General features: G+C 52.0%; 2 protein-coding genes across 5 annotated transcripts; one reads left to right on the top strand and one right to left on the bottom strand.

Annotated features, from left to right (window-relative positions):
• Window positions 1-543: 543 nt before the first annotated feature.
• ZNF142 (zinc finger protein 142) lies at window positions 544-16,631 on the bottom strand. Of its 2 annotated transcripts, none has more exons than XM_023642328.2 (9): window positions 16,491-16,631; window positions 14,624-14,937; window positions 11,638-11,750; window positions 10,453-10,620; window positions 8,709-9,533; window positions 6,764-6,941; window positions 3,073-6,007; window positions 2,335-2,440; window positions 544-1,429 (listed from the first exon to the last, which is right to left on the bottom strand). In XM_023642328.2, the coding sequence occupies exons 3-9, from the start codon at window positions 11,744-11,746 to the stop codon at window positions 960-962; spliced, it is 4,791 nt and encodes a 1,596-aa protein (XP_023498096.1). In that variant the 5' UTR covers window positions 11,747-11,750; window positions 14,624-14,937; window positions 16,491-16,631; the 3' UTR covers window positions 544-959. The 2 variants fall into 2 exon arrangements, with proteins under 2 accessions (XP_023498096.1, XP_023498095.1); XM_023642327.2 differs by having other exon boundaries at window positions 11,638-12,237.
• Window positions 16,292-21,355, top strand: BCS1L (BCS1 homolog, ubiquinol-cytochrome c reductase complex chaperone). Of its 3 annotated transcripts, none has more exons than XM_070269264.1 (8): window positions 16,292-17,173; window positions 18,540-18,909; window positions 19,006-19,145; window positions 19,327-19,521; window positions 19,796-19,859; window positions 20,376-20,545; window positions 20,766-20,883; window positions 21,032-21,355. In XM_070269264.1, exons 2-8 carry the CDS (start codon window positions 18,590-18,592, stop codon window positions 21,282-21,284), a joined length of 1,260 nt encoding a protein of 419 aa, XP_070125365.1. In that variant the 5' UTR covers window positions 16,292-17,173; window positions 18,540-18,589; the 3' UTR covers window positions 21,285-21,355. The 3 variants fall into 3 exon arrangements, with proteins under 3 accessions (XP_070125365.1, XP_001492123.1, XP_005610670.1); XM_001492073.4 differs by having other exon boundaries at window positions 17,162-17,282; XM_005610613.3 differs by lacking the exon at window positions 16,292-17,173 and adding an exon at window positions 17,191-17,425.
• Window positions 21,356-21,873: the final 518 nt, after the last annotated feature.

The following is a 21,873-nucleotide window of genomic DNA, read 5'->3' on the forward strand; positions in this document are numbered from 1 at the left end:
GCAAAAGGAGGAGACAAAGGGCCGTGCGATCCCAGCCCTCCTGAAGAGTTTGCCTGGAATAGTCCTGGGTTATGTCTATTATCCCAGTACAATTCCTAACAGTACCCTATTTAATTTCTCCAGTGTGTCCCAGTTGAGACAACTGATTACACTGCCACTGTGAGGCTCATACAGACCTCTGCATTAGAGAGGTGCCTCCCCGTCCCCGCCTTTTACACTGTTCCTGTGCTTTCACTCTAGTGTAGCTGCCAGGCCAGTCTGAGGACTGAGGCTGAATTACAGCCACTTCCAGGAGGATGCATAGTAGGTGGCAATGCTCCCTGCAGAGGCAGACAAAGGGGCTGGGAAATAGGGAGCAGGCGAGGGCCAGGACAGGCTCAAGGCCAGAGAGAAGGCAGAGCTGGGCCTGTTTCAGAATCAGTCACTCGGTGAAGGTGGAAGGAGACAAAGGAGAGGCAGAGGTCTGAGGGGACAGGGCAGATTGAGAGGACAGCCTGGAAATGTTAAGACAGGGACTTGCAGGAGTCTATGAGCTAGTAACCATTCTGTTTAACATGCTTTATAGAGCATTAGGCACAACAGCACATGCGGTTAGATACAACTGTTTGAGGATGCTGAAAGAAAATAGGACTTGACCTAGTAAGAAGGAAAGAGAAGATGGAATGGGTAAAACCAAGATCATATGGCCAGGGACTTTGGTGGAGTAATGAGGAAGAAATTAGGAACTCACAGGTTAAAAACACAGCGTGCCCCAACAAGAAAGCAATTTGTGGTCCATGTCTCTCTTTTATGTAGCCGTCAACCTCAAAGTACTATAGCCAGAGTCCCAAGAGGGTTCCAGCCACTCTGACACCCCAAAAGCCAGCCCTTGCGTAGGCCCTGAGCTCCTCAGGCTGGCTCTGGTTCCAGTCTGCAGCCTGGGCCACGCCCTCTTCTTGTCTGGGAGGCGGGGTAGGCTCTCAGCCTTCAGGTCCAGTTGGGGGAGCAGCAGGAGCAGGAGGGTTAGGGTCTTCCAACTGCACGTCATGCAGGTGCACTGTGGGTGTGGTGGGGTCTTTGCCTACGCCCTGGTTCGGGTCAGCCTGGTCAGGGTGGTGCCTGCGCACGTGCTTGACCACTTGGAATTTCTGCTTGGCCTTGTAGCTGCAGAGGCGGCAGAAGAAGGGGTGGCGGTCAGTGTGGGTGAGGGCATGATGGCGCAGGCCAGCAGCCCAGCGGAAAGCGCGGTGGCACACATTGCACACATAGGGTTTGGCCTCGCTGTGTTTGCGGAGGTGGGTGCGCAGCAGGAAGCGCGTCTTGAAGGCCTTGCCGCACTGCTCACACATGAAGGCCCGTGCTTCCCGGTGCCGTGTCTCCTGGTGTACGCGCAGTGCATCAGCTCGGTTGGTGCAGTACTCACACTCGGGACACTGGTATGGCTTCAGTCCTGGAAGACAGGGCAAGGGAACAAATCACCGTTGAAGGGGGTGGAACAAGGTTCAGTGGACCATAAGAGTCACTGTGATTCTGGGGCATAAAAAACACAAGCAGCAAGCTGACTAATGACCTTATCTTTGGAATGTTCCATTCTTGTCTGACATTTCTATGTCCTTCTCGCAACACAGCCCCTTGTATACAGTGAGTGCTCAATGGATGCTGATAACTAACTGGACCCCTAAGTAGCCCCCTGGTAACAATGAATACTCAAATATGATAGGATTTCCACTTGGGGAATTCCAACCCCCTTTTGGTCATGGGGTACTCGAAATTTGGGAATCCATTTAAATATAACTCCTTGTTCAACTCAAGATGTAAAAGAAAGTGCCTAAGGGAAAAGGTGGAGGCAAAAGAAGTGGCATTCATAAATGCAGAGGGTCTTGAAATACATCTGGTCATTCCTTTACATGGCGGACCATATGCAATAATCACAGGCACACCATCGTCAACCTTTTTCTGAGAGCCCACAGTTCATGGACTCCATGCCCAGGAGGAAAGAGGGATAAGTTAAAACAGGTGAACCCTCCACTCTCTCCTCCTTACTCATGATATTCCATCATGTCTGTGTAGGAACCAGCTAGTCACTCATGTTTGAGTTGGGGGGTTCTCAACTTTGTGCCACAATCACCCAGGAAGCTCTTGCAAAGAACAAAGGCCCAGACTCTCAGGTTTATCCCTCTTCCGACTCTGACAGGTCTTCAGTGTGTTGGGAAGCTATTCAGACTACCCACTACCCTCAATGTGAAACTTGATGTGCATCCTGAATCTGAATAAGGACAGACACCACACTAGGCAGGTTGGGTGTGCCAGGGAACCCGGGAAGCCCTTGGGCCCGTCAAAACCATGCAGACTCACCTGTGTGCTTGGTCATATGGTACTTGAGCTGGTTGACCCACTTGCACTTGTAGCCACAGTCGGGACACAGATACTTCCGTTCCTCCTTGTGAATCCTCATATGGTACTGGAGGGGGGAAGAACAAAGAGTCTACCCAGAAGATGTGCACCCCTTGGTACGCATTAGATGTGGAATTAGGGCAAGTAGGCAGAGAAACTGCTGGCAGATAATCCCATTCCCTGCTCTGATCCTATCCAGATTCCTAGTACCAATCAGGACCTGGTCACTTTGACACAAACCTAACCCATTAGCCTACCCGTAGGTCTGCCCTATCTCAGCTCTGCCACTTATCACTGTGTCTTTGGATGACTTAACCTCTAATTCTCAGTTTATTATTCTGTAAAGCGGGAAGCAGTGAAAGTAACTATATCTCATAGTTTTGAAAAGATTAAAATTACACTCTCCAGCATACAGTAAGTGCTCAATAAATGTTAGCTGTTATTATCATCCAAATTATCCCCAACCTATTGCATGCCTTTATCAATGCCTCGCATATATTATGGACTTTTATCTTTGGAACAATCCTATGAAGTATTATCCCCTTTTTACAGATGAGGAATCTGAGGCTTGGAGAAGTTAAGGAACTTGACCAGGTCACAGAGCTAATACTTGGAAGAGTCAGGATTAGAGAACCCAGGCAGTTTAACTCCACAGCCTGCACTCCTTCCATCCCTGGCCCCCATGGCCCCTGACCTTACCTTGAGGCGAGAGGGGTCAGCACAGGCATAGGGACAGAGGTGACAGCGGTAGGGCTTTTCCCCGGTGTGGATGCGGCTATGCCAGGTGATCTTCTGCCGATTCTTGGTGCTGTAAGCACAGTCGGTGCACTTGTAGAGCCGGGTGCCCCCGTGCCCTTTCACATGGTGATCTAGCACCAGCTGATGGCGGCAGGCAAAGTCACAGAAGGGGCAGCGCAGAGGCGGCTGGCCAGCATCCCCATCCCCATCTGAGGCTGCTGCCACTGCTGAAGTCTCCTCATGCTGTTCCAAGTAGTGCTTCACCAGGCCCACCCGCTCCCGGGCAGCAAAGTCACAGAGCTGGCAGCGGTGGCTGAAATGCTGTTGCCTCCGGTGCTCATCCAGTGCTGGCCGGCTGGGGAAGGCCTCCTGGCAAGCCCCACACTCGAGCCGGGGGTGCTGTTTACGGGTGTGTCCTCGCAGGCTGGCAGGACTGGGGCACAGCAACCCACAGCGGGAGCAGTGCAGGGGGCCCTCAGTGGCCTCTGTGGGAGAGCCCGGGACTGGGGGTGTAGGCTCAGGATGCCTGCGCAGAGCATGCTGCTTGAGTGCTGTCTCAGAGCTGAACTGGGCCTCACACTGGGGGCAGGCAAAGGCCGGGGTGCCCTGGTGGCAGCTGTTGACATGGCGAGTGATGTCGTGGCGAAGGTAGCCACTGTAGTCACAGAGTGGACAGAAGTGCGTGGGTGTTTTGTCATGGACCCTCAGCCGGTGCAAGCGCAGTTTTGAGTTGGTACCAAATGTCTGAGGACAGGAGCTGCAGGGGATGCGGCCAACACCTGTGTGTCGGGACTGGTGAGCCTCCAACCGATACCGTCTTGTGGTGGAAAAGTCACAGAAAGGGCACTGATGTGGCTTCACGCCTTCGTGCTTGAGGCGCCGGTGCTGCTGTAGGCACCGGCTCTGCTTACAGGTGAAGCCACAGTCCCCACACTGAAGAGGGGGCCGGGGGCCACGGGCTGGGGATGCGGTGGGGTGCCTCCGCTTCTGGTGGAGCCTCAGGGCAGCAGCAGCAGGAGCAGTGAACGGGCAGAGGCCACAGTGCAGCTCTCCAGACTGCTCAAGGGGGCATCCCCGGGTCTGGTGAGTCCTCAGAGCCCGTTCCTGCTGGCAGCTAAAGGGACACGTGGGGCAGGAGAAGCGAGCCCCCTTTTGCTTTGGAACCAGAGCTGTGTCCCCATCACCAGGGCTGCACTCTGTATTCCCATTGCTTAGGGGAGCAGAGTCCCCACTGCTTAGTGGGGACACAACAGGCTGGGTCTGGGAGGCCCCTCGCTTTCCTCCCCAACCACGTCCCCCGCGGCAGCCTTCAGACACGTGGGACGTAATGGAGGAGAGCCGAGAACAAAGGAACGGGCAGGAGTTGCAGTGAAACTTGCCCTGCTCAAAGTGGAACTTCTCAGGGGTCTCTGAGGGTGAGCAGTTTCCTGCAGGAGGGACTGTGGAGCCAGAGAGCGTGGCCAGAGTCTCCTCTATTTCTTCTGGCTCCCTAGGAAGCTCAGAAGCAGCATCTTTTAGGAGCACCAGCTCTACTTCTAATGGTGCAGGTGGGGGCTTCCCACCTTCTGCATTCTCTGAGGCCTGGGTGCCCCGGGGCAGAGGACGCAGAGGGATGGGTGAATCTGCTCTGGGCAAACCCTTATTCTTTCTGAGCAGAACAGGGCACTTCTTCAGCAGGTGGGTGCTGAGGCCACGCTGTTGCTTGAAGCTCGCCCCACACTCAGGGCACAGCAGGGGCTCTCGGCGGCCCTGGCACCCAGTCCTAGAGTGCAGACTCAGCGCCTTCTCCCGGCGGGTGATGAAAGGACAGTGTGGACAGCGGAAAGCCCGCCCCTCTCCCTGTATCACCACCATCTGAACCCGCCCCTCCAGCACCAGGGCCTCTGCCTGTTCTTTGTCCTGCCTCCTTAGGGCCTTGAGTAACAACTCTGATTCAGGGAACTGGGGCAGGGGTGCTGTCTCCGTAGGTGGAGTTGCCTTGAAGGGTCCCACCCAGCTGTTAGGGGGATCTTCTGAGGAAGGGGGACTTCTGGCGCGCTCAGGGACTGGCTTTTCCAGAATGGGCTCTTCTTCAGCACCCAAACCAGAAGTCCCAGCACCTTCAAAGGTAGACAGCTCTGTCAAAGTTGATTCTGGCTCTTCCAGTCTTAGCGGCCCTGAGGGATCCAAGGGCCTGAACTCCACAGGGGCTATTTCAGCGATCTCCTCAAGGGGTGGCTCGGCGACAGGCCCCAGCTCCACTCCCAGGGCCTCTAGGTGCAGCGTGCAGCCGCCCTCATCCACCTCTGCTGGACTGGGGCTGCCAACCAGGCCAGCCCCCTGGGGAACCTCACTGCCATCCTGTCTCCTGCTGCTGTCTTCCTCACTGGTCTCTTGCAGGGCCTGGTCCAAGCTGGGGTCCACCACAGTCCCAGGGTCTTGGTCCAGCCCCTCAGGCTGGGCAGACAGCTGGCTTGAGGGCTCTAAGTCTGCTGGGGGTGTCGGGCACTGCCTGGGCCCCTCTTCTGGCTCCTGGCTGGCATAGCGGAGCTGCCAGACCTGATCCCCAGGCACGTAGCCGTGGGCCTTGCGCTTGTGGAAGAAGAGGGTGGTGTTGCTGAAGGTGCGGTAGTCGCAGAGGGCACAGCGGAACTCGCGGAGGCGCGTGTGCTTGCAGTTCTCGTGGCTCAGCAGGGCCTGCTTGTGGCGGCTCTGGTAGCTGCAGTAGCGGCAGGGGTAGAGTGGGGCTGGCGTGCCGGGGTGGTGCTGGGAAGCCATATGCTTCTGTAGCTCGTACTTCCGCTTGCAAGCAAAGGCACACACCTCACACATCAGGGACTTGCCCTGGTGCCGCAGCTTGTGGCTGCTCAGCTGATCGGCCCGGTGGCAGCGGTAGGAGCACTGGTTGCACTGGTATCTGTGAGGAGGGGGAGAAGGAGTCACAATTATAATTGAATCATAACAACCAACGGTCGCTAAAGAAATACTTACTATGGGCCAGGCTCTACCTTCAGCAGTATACATGCATCACCTAATTTAATCTTCTTTTCCACTACCCTATGACATACATATATATTTTACAGAAGTTAATAACTTGCCTAAGGTTACAAAGGAAGTGAAGGGTAGAGACAGTCTAGCTTCAAGGCTCGAGTTCTAACGCCAGCTCTATATTGCCTCCTAAAGGGAAGATATCATGAATCAGCAACCCACTGTGGACTTCTAAGGAGCTGACATGGCTACAGTCCCACAGGGCAGGTTTCTGTGCTCAGTTCCTTATTCTCCCAGGAAGGCATGAAAGCTAAGGAAAAACCCCTAGCCAGCTGTGCCAACAGATCAGAGGGGAACTTGGCTGGATCTGGAAATGGCCAGGATTGGGGCCACAAATGTTGTCCCTCTACTTTCCCAGGACTGGACTCTGAGAACTCAAGTGACACCTTAGTCTCTGGGTCTGTCCTCCCTTCCCTGAGCCCAGAGAGCTCTCACCATGCAGACCAGGCCACAGGCACAGAGGCCAGCTATAAGCAATGGAGTGGAGATGAGAGGAGCAGAGAGGGTGTTAGGAGCAGTCTCTCGGAGGCCAGAAGAGCAACAGGGCCAGAAGTTGAATCCCAGAGGAGGCGAGCTTAGCATAAGGGTCTTGGGAGAGGGATGGGGGGGATGCGTGCACTCATACCTGAGGTCGCCTGCATGTTTTCGCATGTGCACACTGAGGTAGTGCTTCCATTTGGTGACATAGCCACACTCAGTGCACATGTAATCCTTGGTGTTGGAGTGGGTCAGCATGTGCTTGGATAGGTAGCTCACGTCTCGGCACGTGAAGTCACACAGCTCACACTTGTGAGGCTTCTCGCCTTACGTGGGGATGGGGGTAGTTGGGGATGAGGGGAGAAAACAAAGGTCAGACGCAGATCAAGTGAGCAAACAGACTATTTTTCCCAGCAAGCTTGCCCTCGTGCCAGCAGGTGCTAAAGCTCCACAGCTACCTGATGTGCTCATCTCACAGTCACTGCTGCTTCTCTGCCCTCTCAGACAGCCACTCCTTGCTCCAGCATCAGCGAAGATGGCAGAAAAGTGAAGACTGAGCTTTTCAAAACTAGCTCTACAGTCCACTCCTGATTTGTTAGACAGCTTCTTGGCACTAATGGCCAACTGCTCCACTTAGCCTGACTCCTTCCAGTTTTGTGGAAGAGAAGGAGAAAAACTTAGGCAATACAACACAGGGCTTAAGAACTCTGACTCTGGAGTCCAACACAGTAATAAGGATTAGCCACATTTATATAGTGCTCACCATGTGCCAGACACCTTTCTGAGCGCTTTACAGAAATGCCTCCTTGTACTGAATCCTCACGACAGCCCTAGGAGGCAGGTATTATGCGACCTCCTTCTACAGAGGAAGAGGCTGATGCACAGAGACTATTCACTGTGGCCTGGGGCAGGTCATTTAACCCTCTAAGTCTCAGTGTCCTTGTCTCCACAACAGGGGCAACAAAATACTGACCTCATATGGTTGATATGAAGATTAAATGAGATGCCCAAAGTCCTCAATAGCGCCCAGTGAGAACTCGAGGATGAGCTGTCTGTGTAGTTGGCCAAGACTGGGCACTGAGAGGCTGGGAGCCGCAGTCCTTCTGGACCCTTCCCTGTTATCCCTGCCCACCACTCAGACCTTTCTCTGTGGTGACAGGCAAGCGGCGTGGTGTTCTGGCTCTGGTTCTGATACTAGCTGTGCAACCCTGAAACAGGCCATTAAACTTTTCAGAGTTTCTCATCTTTGCCTGCCTTCCTTACAAGACTGGTGTCATGGATTAAATGAGAGAACATTTATGAAAGTACTCTGTTAACTATAAAGCACTATATAGATGTAAGGTTTTAGGAAAGGCCTTGGAAAAACAAGATTTTGTGACTAAAGCATGTATAGAAATGAACTTTTCAATGAGAACAACAGCTTTGCCCCAAGCTACCTAAAAACTGTCCTCCCAAACTAGAGTGTTTGATGAGACTTTTTAATGTCTCGTCAATCCACTGACACTTACACAGAGATCAAATGGGATGCTGCTGTAGCAGGAAGCCTGATTTGCTTGTCACTCAAAGCATCAGTAATGCTGGTAACCAGTTAACAGTCTGAGTTAACACACCTGCAACTTCCAGGCCCCCAGACATGACTGTGCTTCAGTATCACGGCTGCCAAGGCTATGACAGGTATGATGGCTCTGCCTCCTGGCCCCCTGGCTCTCACAGCCCATCCCAAAACTTGAACTGCAAAGGAAGGTATCTGTCCTGGTCTGAGTTTCTTCGCTTTGCCAGGCTGGGTGCTGACCCGCCCAAGCCTGACTAGGGGTGGGCAGAAGTGGACAGGACCGTAAGGGTAAGGCCAGTGCACAGTGTAAAGCACAGGCTCAAACAGACGCCTGGATTCAAACCCCAGCCTGACCACCTTCCTAGCTGAGTGACACTCAGATTAAGGCTGACTTATAAACTACAAATACTAGGTTTATGTCAGAAATGCTAAGGCAAATGAGACAAAGCATGCGAAGCCCTCCGTGTGTCCGTACAGGGAAGCACACGTTTGCCGTCCTCCTCCTCCTATCCTATTCCCGTGGAGAGGGAAGCCATCTCACCGGTGTGCAGCAGCATGTGGCGGATGAGCACCCTCTTGTGGGCAGTGGCGAAGCTGCACTCAGGACACTGGTGGATCTTCTCGTGGGCGTGCATCTTGCCCACATGGTCCTGGTAGGCCACTGGGTTGAAGGTGGCAAAGGGGCAGAATGTGCAGCGCAGCTCTTCACTGCCAGGGTGGCCCTGCTTCTTGTGTTTGCGGAACAGGTGCTTGTTGGAGCAGGCAAAGTCACAGTGGGGGCAGTGGAAGGCATAGTGGCTCTTGTGGTGGGCCTCCATGGCTTCTGCTGTGGCAAAGAGCATGGGACACGAGTGATGGCGGCACTCCACAGCCCGCACCCCATGGCTCTCCTTCAGGTGCTTTATGAAGGCCTTGCGGTCGGGCACCACGTAGCTGCAGCCCTCCTGAAAGCAGCGGAGGGGCAATGGCTCGGCCGCAGCTGCTGCCGTGTGGCTCTTGAGATGCTCTTTAAGGGCCTGGCTGAGGCGGAATTCCTCACGGCAGACGGGACAGGCATAGGTGTCCGAGTAGAAGTTGGAAATATCCTCGTGCATGCTGGCCATGTGGCGGTTGAGTGCATTCCTCTCCACTGCACTGTAGTGGCACAGTGGGCAGCGGTGGGCCTTCTGGCCCAGCTCCCGGAGCAGATGGGTCTTGAGCTTGCTCTTACTGGTGAAGAACTTCTGGCAGTTGGGGCACTGGAGGCTGGGGTCTGGGAAGTGGAGATGCAGGTGCTCCACCAGATGGGTCCGCTTCTTAAAGCAGCGCTTGCATTCTGGACACCTGTGGGTCTTGAAGAGGGACTCGGTGCCAGAAGCCACATCCCCTGGGAGAGGGAAAGGCAGAGAGGGTTGAGAGCGAGATTCTTCAAAAGGCCAGCAGCTGGCTAGATAACGGGAGAACTTTATTTTGCCCAGACACAAATGTTGTATGGCCTTTCCCCTTTCTCTCCAGGAAACCAAACCACAGCATCTCAAACACTGTAGTCTCAAGAAGAGATGAGAAATTCAAGTATTTAGAGAAACAAAATCATAAGGACTTCGCAGACCTTGCTGTGGCCTGTCTGAAGTGCTTTACCCAGCCAGCCACTATTCCTGAGCCTTAGTCTAGCGCTGCTCAAAAGAACAATCTGGATGGAACATTCTTATTCTTCCTGCCCTTGTTCATGGGGGTAGGCAGAAGGATTAGCAGGGCTGGTTGGAAGGAAGAGAACCCCATAGGGAGTGAGCGGAAAGGAAGAGAAGAAGGTAAAGTACTCGTACTTCCAAACACTGACTCCCTGAGTTCTCGCCCACAGAGAGCTGGTAATACATACAATCAGATCTTTCGTATTCCCCTGACAGGAAATATGCTCCCTGTGCGATGGGTTTCAAATGTTCTATTGAGTTGGGAAACTGGGAAGCAAGAATTCAGAAAAAAATCTTAGGGGGCTCAATGCCAGAGAAGACAGGCTGCACATCATCAATAGCCTTGGCCTCTTATACTATATTACTCTCTCCTTCCCTAGAAAGGGGCTTTCTGCCGAGGACACCCGGCCCAGGAGAGCAAACTCAGTCTACCCCTACTCCGTGTTACTAGAGTCTTGACTCATTTATCATTGTCCCACTAGACATGTCAAAGTGGAATGTTAAGAACTAAAGGATATGAACCAAAGCTCAGAAGAACCAAACCCTAGAGCTTCAAAGCCAGGCTCTCCACAGTCCACTCCTCCCCAGCGAGCAGTCCAAGCCTAATGGGGTCATTACCTTCCAACTGCTGAGCCCCCTGGCCTTTCTCCAGGGCCTTCTGGGAGTCCTTCAGGGTGCCATTCTCCTCTTCTTCCTCTATGTCCTCCTCTTCAGCTGACTCCTGCCCGGGCAAGGGCGTACCTGCTTCCTCCAAAGGCTCTCCCCCTCCTGGGGGCAGTTTGGGAGCTGGAGACACAGAAAACTTGATGATGTCTACAGGAGCCAATGAGAGCACTGAATGCTGGTACTTCTCTTCCTGGCTGGCAGAATCAGCCTCTCCCCCATTGACCATAAGGTAATCTGGGTCCTATGTATATAAATTTATTCCAGCTATCAGTAATGCTCCAGCCTAAAGTAAATCAAACCTCAGATAACACCATCCCCAGATGCCTTGAAGGTAGGAGCTCTGAGGTCACTGGAGTGGGGTCAGAGGCTGTGAGGTGGAGAATGGGTAGACTGCACTTCCCTGGCTCAGTCCTCAGGGCTAATGGCTGGTGGCTCAGTGCAGGTGAGCATACCCTGACCTCTAAACTGTTCTGCTGAGAAATCCAACTCAGCAATTCAGGGTCACACCCTGTCCCCTTCTATCCTTCTAGCAAGTTGCCTTGGTAAGGCAAAGACATATGACTATTTCCCAGGAAAAAGGGGTCTTCTCTTTGGGAACACAGCACAGATGAGTTTTAGCAAGCCAAATTCTGATCACAATCTTGGCCTCTCCTGGCCTGGTTTCTCTATTTCCTCCTGCTCACCACATGCCCTTTTTTGCAGACCAAGATGAGTAAGAATCAGTGAAGCACCACCTGCCTTGAAGGTTCCTTTTTAAAATAACTCTAGCTTCTCCCGCCCAATCCCACTTGTTCTAAGAGGGAGCGTGCAGGCATTCTACCAGTGGCTATAGCCACTGAAAGGCATTTTAGCTTTTGCCCTCAGAAAGTTCTGAAATGGATCAGAAGAGAATATTGGTCAAGTAACTTCAAGGACACAGCGCAGTCAAAGCCAAATTTCACTCATCGTCATAGACAAAGACATGCTCTTTGTCCCATATATTCTGACCGGCCCAAGGTTTCTAGATGCCTTCCCATGTCAGCCAGTATTCTGTCCTACTAAGCCACTACTCTGGATTCTTGTATAGAACAACTGCGTCCTACAAAATCGACTGTGGCTACATTCCAGGCAGGATACAGTGGGACCCCGGCCTCATACCTGGCAACAGCTCTCGTGATGGAAGACTCTGAACGGCAGACAGTTCTCCCTGTGTCCCGGCCCCATGGCTCCGCTGGTGCTGCCGGAAGAGTTTGACGTTGGAGCCCATGAAGCTGCAAAGGTTGCAGTGGAATGGGTAATGAGCCTGCCGGTGCAGCTCCATGCCCTGCTGGCTCCCGAAGAGCAGGGGACAGCCCCGGAAAGAACAGGGCACAGGAACCACTCTGTGGGTCTGCCTCAGGTGGTGCTGCAGACCCTTGCGATCTTCAGCGGAGAACACACAGCCAGACTCTGGGCAGGAGAAGATGTCAGGAGTGCCCCGGTGAATCTTGAAGTGGCTCTTCAGGGCCTGGGGTTGGGCAAACTCCTGTCTACACACGGGGCACGACAGGGGGCTATCTGGTGGGCCCTGGCCCTGCAGAGGGCCAGGGAGAGAGAGGTTGCTGGGGGGCAGCTCTACAGAGCATGGGGGGCTAGAGAGGCCCTGCACAGGCTGTATAAGGGTCTCAGTGCACTGGTGCAGGGCCAGCAGAGTGGGCTCTGCGAAGCTCTGCTCACAGCGCTCACAGAAGTACACCTCCACCACCTTTACCAGGACACCTGCAGGCAGAGGACCGACAGAGAAAGGCACAGAATCAGATGGAATGAGACTCAAAGGAGTTAGTTACTAGTAGAAAACGTAGGAGAATCTTTTAATATTTGGGGAGTGAAGATGGACTTTAAGTCTGGTTCTACACCTGGACTCTAAGCCCCATCCGGTCAGGGCCGGCCTATCATGCACATGCATTTAGATTCCCAGTATCAAGCACAATACTTGGCACAAAGTAGGTACTTAATAAATATTTGTTAAATGAATGTAACAAGAATTAACCAAATCCAGAAAGCAATAAGAAAAGGCAATACAGGGGCCGGTCCCGTGGCCGAGTGGTTAAGTTCGCACGCTTCACTTCAGGGGCCAAGGGTTTCACCGGTTCAAATCCTGGGTGCGGACAGGGCACCGCTCATTAAGCCATGCTGAGGCAGCATCCCACATGCCACAGCTAGAAGGACCCACAACTAAAAATACATGACTGTGTACTGGGGGGCTTTGGGAGAAAAAGGAAAAAATAAAATCTTTAAAAAAAAAAGAAAAGGCAATATATTTTGCCCAAATAAAAAATCAGAAACTCCCAAAAGAAGAAAATGACAGTCTGGGGATAATATCTGCAACATAAATGACATAGTTTTACTTTCATATCCTGTAAAGTGATTTTCAAAGGCACAATAATTCATAAAATGGAGAAATCACGTTTATAATAATCGCTGCCATTTCTTAGGCAACGGGCAGGACCTTCATAAAGAAAGGCTTAGGAAACACTTGCTTGGTCTTCCAAGTGCCCTGTGACAAGAGGGAAGTGGGTCCCTGTGAGGTCAGGGCCACCATCCTTGTCAATGTCAGAGCCATGACTCAGCCCCGGGGTGTCATGTTTGTATTTTTTTGCCCAGTTCATGGTACTTCAGAGCACAGATAAATCAAAATGAAATTTTGCCCTTACTGATGAACATCTGAGTTGTTTCCAACCGTTACAGAGAACACCCTCCATTGCATCCTCATCCCTGTATCCTTGTGCATGTGTGTGAGTCTTTCTATAGGACAGATCCCTGTAAGTGGAATTACGGGGTCAGAGTATGTGTATTTTAAAATTTGTAATATAGATAAATTAACCCTTAAAAGTTGATGCTAATTTATACTCTCCATGGGCTATAGGATAGTGTCTATTTCCCCACAGCCTCACCAACACTAGGTATTATAATAAACATTTAATTTTTGCCAAAGTTGAGAAACAAAAATGGTATCTCATAGTTATTTTTAACCGGAATTTGTGATAGTGAGATTAAGAATCCCTATGGTTACTGACTATGTTTATTTCTTCTTTAGTGAACTACATGTAGATTTTTCTCTTTTTTGTAAAAATTGTTTCTTTTTCATATTATGGGGCTCTTTGAATTTTAAAAACATTGACTCTTTCTTATATTGCATGTGTTTTGTTTTGTTTCTGCTTTTTTCTCCCCAAATCCCCCCAGTACACAGTTGCACATTTTAGTTGTGGGTCCTTCTAGTTGTGGCATGTGGGATGCCACCTCAGGGTGGCCTGACGAGCGGTGCCATGTCCGTGCGCAGGATCCGAACCAGCAAAACCCTGAGCCGCCGCAGCGGAGCATGCGAACTTAACCATTCGGCCCCGGGACGGCCTCGACTCTTTCTTATATATTGCAAATATTTTCCCCAGGTTTTCTCTTTCTTTATTATTTCTTTCACCACATATAAGTTTAGAAATATCATATGATCAAATTAGCAAATCTTTTCCAGTATTCTTTATACACTGCCAAGAGAAGTTGTAACAACTGTACCTGGAGGATGGCAGTTAAAAAACAGGGAAGTTACCTAAAAATAAGAAGTTGTGGATACGGGAAGAATAAAAGAGAGAACCGTTCTTCTAGCATAAATATAAATACTCAACTCCCACTCTTAACATGCCTTGGATGAGTTAAGTGTGTTACACACAAGAAACTAGGGCAGGGAAATACCAGATTACTTCTGGGGAGCCCTGCCAAACTCAGGGGGTGGAGAGAGGCTAGGCCTTTTGCCTAATCCCTGGCTGCAGTTCCTGGGTGGGAAGGTCAATATGGAGGAAAGAGTCCCCGAGGACTACGGGAGTAAGGATTGGGCAGAGGTGGCAGAAAGGTCTTCCCTTCTGGATTACCGCCTAGCAGACGTGATGCCCTCGGAGGGACAGACTGCCAAGAGCTTGGTACAAGGTTGTGCACCACCTCGCCAACCTTCAATCAACATTCACCAACTGCAAGTCAAATCAAAACATCTCTAAGGATAAAAATAGGATGCTATCTTGTGTTCTCATCATATTTTTATAGAAGGACCAAAAATAGCAAAGAGAAAACCCCAGGGCTGCTTGTTCCACTGGCCTGCTAGCAACTGTGTTTGTACCTGGGGTCTCTCCAGGAGCACCTGGGGACAGGTTTCCAGCCACTGCTTCTACAATGATCTCCATGTTCCCTGTGTCCTCTTCAGTTGCTGTGGCTTCTACCAGCAGGCAGCCTGGGTCAGCAGGCAAAGGTGTGGGGTTCCCAGAAGGACAGGGGCTCTGGAGGGGCTCCAGAATTCCACGGTTTGAGAGAGGTGGGGGGATCAGCAACAGCTCAGAGCACAGTCCATCCATCTCCCCAGTGCTGTTGGCCGGCCGTGAGTCCAACACGGGGTCTGTCATCACCACCAACTTGTGTGCTGTGGCCTCTTAAGTGCTGATAAACCAACCAGAAGAGACACCAAACAAAATATAGTTAGACCTATCACTTTCTTCCCAGCTGGTGCAGGTGCACAGCCCAGTGCCTGCATACTTAGGCATTTCCTTGCATGGTGGCATGCCATGCCTAGTTAACCCAGAAGTTTTTTTTATGACAACGTTTAGAACAAAAAGCATAAAAATGATAACAAGGGTCCATATCAGAAGAGAGCTAAAACAAGTTCTGGCCAATATAGTAATGACTGCAGGTTATGTTTCTCAGAGCTAAGTAACCTTGGTCAAATCATTAAGCAACCTGGGTCTCAGTTTTCTTATGTGCAACAAAATTGGGTGGGGCCAAGGGATCGCAGACGTCCCTTCCCCTCTTAACATTTTATGATCGTACTATTCCTTAGCATGGGTATAAAGCCCTTCCTTCATGACCTGACCCCTGCTGACCTCTCCAGACTCATCTTCCACCTCTCTCCTTGACGGATCTCTGGACCAATCATACCAATGATTTGCCATTCCTCAGACTCACTACATTCTCTTTTGCTTCCACACCGTCTCTGTCTCTCTCTCTCTTCTTGTCTGCCTAACCAAATCCTAACTATCCTTTAAGAATCTGCACAAATGTCACTTCCACGGTGAAGGCTTCCTGACACTGCTTATCTAAGTTTCTCTCTCTCTCGCGCCCGGGCCTAATGGCACCTCGTACATAACCTTATCAAAAACTGTGTCCCACTGCACTGTTGTTTACCTATCAGGCTCCCTGCCGAGACTTGGAGCTTTCTGAGTGGAGTTTATTGGCGTTATCCCTTCACTGAACACAAACCACCAACAATCTATGCAAGTTGGACAAATAAGGGGGTTCTAGTGAAGAAGTGTAGACACGGAGATGCATCAGAGCAAAGCTAGGTTTCTACCAAGATACCAAGCTAGGTTTCTCCCTAGGTTCCTTACACATAAAGTAAGCCATCTGGAGAAATTTCAAACTCACTGACTATGGCCTCATATGGAACACTGGAACACAACTGAGAAACGAATGCTAACTAAATGGCATATCCTGTTATATATGGCTAAAATTAGCTTAAACTGAATAATTAGTAATTAATAAGAATGACAGTAAACACTTGATGAAATGAAGTCATGGAGATCAAGTAAGGGCTTAGGGCTAGGAAATTAGGTTGCAGGTGAGAATCCTGCAACTCAAAATCTCAGATCACGGGGATTCAGAAGGTGGCGGGGTCAAAGGATCCTCTGGGAACCGGAGCCTTCAATTACTGATTATCGTCGCTGCTCTGGAAAATCTGGCAGCTCTGCCATATATGGCCTCAGGGGGCAGCCAAGGAGGACACGGTGAGGCCTAGATTGAGAACCTTCAGCCGCTGGAAGGCGGGCTGAGGTGGAAGACAGGCGGGCACAAGAGAACAAATGAGCTTATCTTTGGGGCAGGGGCACTGAGGAACGGAAAGGGCAAATTAAGGCAGAGAGAAAGCCTGGAGAAAGATTGAGACTCGGCCTGGGGACCAAGGCACCCGGGTTTCCAGCTGTCTGTGGGGTGCGACTCACCGCATGGCCTCGGACAGCTACAGTCACGTCGCTTCTCTAGGCCTCAGCTTTCCTATCTGTAAAGTGGAGGCGATGACAGCGTTTACATCGCTGGGCGGCAGCGGGAATCAAAAGATCCGGCGAATGGGAAAGGTGTTTTGTAACCTGCAAGGCTTGAGATAGAGCATCGTCATGATCATGGTCCTGAGGAGAGGCAGCGGGTAACCGGGCGCGGTCCAGAGCAGTGACGCGGCTGAGGCCCCCGGGCGGCTGATGTGATGCGCCGGGGCCCGGCTCGTCGGCGCGCTCCCTTCAGCACCTCCTCCCAAGGGTTCCCGCCGCCCAGGCCCACCCTCATCCTGGGGTTCGAAAAACTTTTGCCTCCAGCCCGCTTCACCCGCACTGCCTGCTATAGTTCCCGCCCCGCAGCGGCTCACTCACCTCCCCGCCCAGGGCCAGCAGGAGCCGCATCTCTATGGTCGACCAGCAGCTGGAGCGGCCTCCCGGGACTCCCTTCGTGCGACCGCCTCCGGTCCAGCCGCCTCTAGGACGATGGGCGTATAGAGGCCACTCTCTCTTCCTCTTGGCCGCTGGCGGAGTACTCTATGGTTTTCTCTATCGTTTTTCACCGCCCACCCCAGCCCGGCCGTGACGCCCACGGACTACCATCGAGAGCTACGGAGCAGAGTGGCATGGCCTTCTTGGTGGGTGTGGCGGAAGTAGATGAAAGAACTCGGGGGCGGGACCGAGCGGCGCTTCCCTCAAGCGCGGAGGGGTGAAACCATAGAGAGGGAGGGCCAGAGAGTCTTGGCGGTAAGGGGGTGGAGTGAGTAGTTGCTGCGAACCACGTTGCTGGAGCCGCCACCTGGGCTGTTGAGGGGTTCGGGAGGGGGCTTCTGGGCTTCGCACAAGGACCGGCAGCGGAAAGGGCTTTGTCTATGGCCTTCCATGCATAGGTATTTTGGAATTCTGGATCCTGTTCTGAGTTGAGCCTCAGCCGAGGTCACTGCTGTCAATTTACTGCCCTGCGTGCCGGGCGCAGAGCAAAGTGGCAGGGGGCGGGGGAGTGTATTAGAAACGATTTGGCCTCCTACCCCTCGGGATCTTACAGTCTAGAGTTACAACAGGTCAAGTTTTATTGGGGGCAATTCGGGAAAATCTCCATTGAGGAAGTAGCAGATGAGCGGGACATCAGTAGGAGAGAATGGAGGAAATGAAGTAGAATGGGCATTCCGAGTCAAGAGAACTGCTTGTGCAAGGAGTGAGGTTGTTTGCATATTTGTTCAACAGGGATTATTGGGAGCCAAGCCATAAAAAGTAGCTGGGCTCCGTGTTGTGGAGGGTTTTGAGTATCAGACAGAGGAGTTTTTATCTAATTCAGGGGTCTGTTGGGAGCAGCCATTGGGTGTGTTGGAGTAGGGAGAGTAAAACGATTGAAGCAGATCCTTGTAAAGAAGGATCTGGACCCCTGTGTAGCAGTTTGGTGAAGCAGGAGGTCGAGACCCATTAAGATGTCGTTTCAAGAACTAAAATTAATTTTAAAGAGAGTTTAGGTGCAAAGTAATAAAGGGCTCAACAGGACATTAGGAATTGGGCATGTAAAGGAGAGGAAATGTGAAGGATGTTACTCGTGGTAACAAGGCATGGGGTTACTGACAGGTCAGTAGAAGAGAATGGCTTCTTCATCCCCTGTTCACTCTGGCTAGTGGACCCCTTCCTATCTCAGTTGGTCTCAGAGACCACACACATTCTGTCCATCCACTATCCTGATGTGAAGCCAGTCACAGTGTTTTCTCAGGTTTAGGGAATCTCCAGATATAGTCCTATGGCAGGAAAGTGAAGTATGAACAGGATAATGAAGGGCATGGGGCCTGGAGTCTCAGCCCGTGCGTTCCAGCACAGGCCCACCCCACCCCCAGAGAGAGGATATTGAAGCACACAGTGGTGCTGACCTGTCCTTCCTGCTCCCAGCTTCTGCAGGAGGGAAGGGGCAGGAGTGAGGAGGGATTGTGGAGGCATTTCTGAGCTAATCTTGTGCTTTGTCCCATCTCCACTGCTCCCCATCCCCAGGTTTTGAAAATGCCTCCAGGCCTGTAAAGTTTGGTTGTCTCCCTTTCAAGATGCCCCTCTCAGACTTTGTTCTGGCCCTGAAGGACAATCCTTACTTTGGGGCTGGATTTGGGCTGGTGGGTGTGGGCACAGCCCTGGCCCTGGCCCGGAAGGGTGCCCAGCTGGGGCTGGTGGCATTCCGGCGCCATTACATGATCACACTGGAAGTCCCTGCTCGAGACAGGAGCTATGCCTGGTTGCTTAGCTGGCTCACCCGCCACAGTACCCGGACTCAGCACCTCAGTGTCGAGACTTCATACCTTCAGCATGAGAGTGGCCACATCTCCACGAAGTTTGAATTTGTTCCTAGCCCTGGAAACCACTTTATCTGGTAAGGCTGGGAGCCAGGGAGGGCTCTGAGAGTAGGAGAATGAAGGGAGCTGGGTGTGACCCATTCATTCAACCCATCTTGACCATTTTCATTCAGGTATCAGGGGAAATGGATCCGAGTGGAACGAAGCCGACAGATGCAGATGATAGACCTGCAGACTGGGACTCCTTGGGAATCTGTTACCTTCACAGCTCTGGGCACTGACCGCAAAGTTTTCTTCAACATCCTGGAGGAAGGTGTGGGCTTTATAGTGGAGCTGCAGGGATGGGGGCATTTGACATCAGAGGAGGAGAAACTTGGAGAAGAGGATCTCAGCCCCTGGGACCAAGGGGCCAGGGGGAGGCTGTTCTGGCACAGCTCTGCTTAGTTGCTTGGTAGAGAGGAATGATTGGTTTTCTCTCATCTGCCCGCTCCCAGCTCGAGAGCTAGCCTTGCAGCAGGAGGAAGGGAAGACAGTGATGTACACAGCCATGGGCTCTGAATGGCGTCCCTTTGGCTATCCACGCCGCCGCCGCCCACTGAGTTCTGTGGTTCTAGAACAGGGTCTGGCTGACCGAATTGTCAGAGACATCCGGGAATTCATCGATAACCCTAAGTGGTACACTGACAGAGGTGAGAAGCAGCTGGGGGCTTGGCTGGGCTGTTTTTGATGTGGTGTTAGAGCAGGAGGAAACAGGCTGGTCTCTGTTGCCAGATGGGGCAAATATACAGCTCCAGCCCAATTCCCAGAGAGGAAGGGGAAACAGAAGTTGCCCACAGGGATGTTTTCTTCCAATACCAAGGTCATCAGGCCTCCAGGGAGCAGGGTTGGAAATGAATGTGGACATCTGGGGCAGAGAACATGACTCATCTTAGGTCTTGATGATCATCCTGGCTGTATTCCTAGGCATTCCCTACAGACGTGGCTATCTGCTTTATGGGCCCCCTGGTTGCGGAAAGAGCAGTTTTATGTGAGTAGAATCAGTATTTCTCTTGGGGCTGGCCCCATGGCCAAGTGGTTAAGTTTGCGTGCTCCGCTGCAGCGGCCCAGGGTTTCGCCAGTTCGGATCCTGGGCGTGGACATGGCACCGCATGCCAGGCCACATTGAGGCGGCGTCCCACATGCCACAACTAGAAGGACCTGCAACTAAGATATACAACTCTGTACTGGGGGGTGGGGGGGGGGCGGGGATTTGGGGAGATAAAGCAGGAAAAAAAAAAAAGATTGGCAACAGTTGTTAGCTCAGATGCCAATCTTTAAAAAAAAAATTTCTCTTAACCCTCAAACTGGAGAACAACTGGGTTGATAGGGTTGGAAAAGATAATGTGAGCAACAGGGACTTGAATAAACATGAGACATGGAACATTAGCGTGGGAAGGTGGAGGGGTTCGGCCTCTGACACACACCTAGTACAGTGAGGAACAAGCAGCTGGGCCCAAAGACAAGTTTCCAGGCTGCCAACCACCTGTTATTCCATCCTCCATAGCACAGCCCTGGCTGGGGAACTGGAGCACAGCATCTGTCTCCTGAGTCTGACAGACTCCAGCCTCTCCGATGACCGGCTCAACCACCTGCTGAGTGTGGCCCCACAGCAGAGCCTGGTGCTCCTGGAGGATGTGGATGCTGCCTTTCTCAGTCGAGACCTGGCTGCAGAGAGTAAGTAAGGGGAGTTGAGGGAAGGAGGAGTGCTTGCAAATGAGATATAGGAGTAAATGAAGAACAGTGGAAGCCAGTGGAAATCCAGAGGGCTGATGGAGGATGCCTGGGTTAGCAACAAGAGGCACTAAAGAGGGGAACATGGTGGAGAGTAGAAGGGGCTGCTCATTCTAAGTAGGGCTCTGACCACCCATACTTCTTTACCTCTGCCTTCCTCTAGATCCAGTGAAGTACCAAGGTCTAGGTCGTCTCACCTTCAGTGGACTGCTCAATGCCTTGGATGGTGTGGCTTCCACCGAGGCACGCATTGTGTTCATGACCACCAACCATGTTGACAGGTACAAAGTGAGGCACTCTGGGACTGAGAGGCAAGACTCCACCCCCTCAGCACTTTGGGAGGATCAGGAGGTTCAGAGGGGACCATCCTTTCTTGGAGTGCTGTTGGCACTGTTGCTCGTGACTCTGCTTTTGCTGCCTCCTCCTTAGGCTGGACCCTGCCCTGATACGCCCTGGGCGAGTAGACCTGAAGGAGTACGTGGGCTACTGCTCACACTGGCAGCTGACCCAGATGTTCCAGAGGTTCTATCCAGGGCAAGCACCTTCCTTGGCTGAGGCCTTTGCAGAACGTGTCCTTCAAGCTACAACTCAGATCAGTCCTGCCCACGTGCAGGGCTACTTCATGCTGTATAAAAATGACCCTGCAGGGGCAGTCCACAATGCTGAGTCCCTGAGGAGGTGACAGCCAGGCTGTGCTCAGCTCTCCTGCTCTAGGAGGTCAATAAACACCTGCCTCACTGCTCTGGTCTCTGACCTGACTGTACTGGTACTTGAGTCAAGAGCAGGGGCTGCAGTTGCAGATGGCTTGAGGGCTGTCAGGCATCCACATATACAAGCGCTGGGGGCACAGTCTAAGACAGAGTAGGGAGAGTGGGGAGTGGCAGTTCCTGGGTATCACTGGCACCTTTGGGGCCATTGCACTCCCTTCCCTTTAGGTGTCTCCGTTCGGGCTGTCTCCAGGGGCCTCGACGGGCCCTAGGAGGGGAATTCTGGGTCTTGCCCAAACTCTGCTAGAGAGACTAACAAGAAAGCACAGTCATCCACCTAAAGGCATTAACATTAAAAAAAAAAAAATCTATCTATAAATAAATAAATGTCAGCATATTACACAGTGGGTTATGTGGCAGGATGGTTCCTGCATATTCTGCTTAAATATTGGCATCCAGTTTTCCCTGAAACCCACTACACTAGCTGAGACGTTAAACCATCTTTACCCAGGCCCCAATCTCCCGGGAGAACAGACTTCAGAGCGAAGTTGGGGCTACCTTGCC

Source organism: Equus caballus, chromosome 6 (assembly GCF_041296265.1).
Source record: "Equus caballus isolate H_3958 breed thoroughbred chromosome 6, TB-T2T, whole genome shotgun sequence".
Taxonomy (NCBI): Eukaryota; Metazoa; Chordata; class Mammalia; order Perissodactyla; family Equidae; genus Equus; species Equus caballus.

What these genes read in the sequence shown, in the direction of transcription:
- ZNF142 (XM_023642327.2), bottom strand. Translation starts at nt 14,903, where the DNA reads ATGACAGACCCCGTGTTGGACTCACGGCCGGCCAACAGCACTGGGGAG. An exon ending in ATCACGAGAGCTGTTGCCAG is followed by an intron (nt 10,621 to 11,637) that starts GTATGAGGCCGG and finishes CTGTGTCTCCAG; the next exon opens with CTCCCAAACTGCCCCCAGGA. An exon ending in GGGGGCTCAGCAGTTGGAAG is followed by an intron (nt 9,534 to 10,452) that starts GTAATGACCCCA and finishes TCCCTCTCCCAG; the next exon opens with GGGATGTGGCTTCTGGCACC.
- BCS1L (XM_070269264.1), top strand. Translation starts at nt 18,590, where the DNA reads ATGCCCCTCTCAGACTTTGTTCTGGCCCTGAAGGACAATCCTTACTTT. An exon ending in CTTCAACATCCTGGAGGAAG is followed by an intron (nt 19,146 to 19,326) that starts GTGTGGGCTTTA and finishes GCCCGCTCCCAG; the next exon opens with CTCGAGAGCTAGCCTTGCAG. An exon ending in TAAGTGGTACACTGACAGAG is followed by an intron (nt 19,522 to 19,795) that starts GTGAGAAGCAGC and finishes CTGTATTCCTAG; the next exon opens with GCATTCCCTACAGACGTGGC.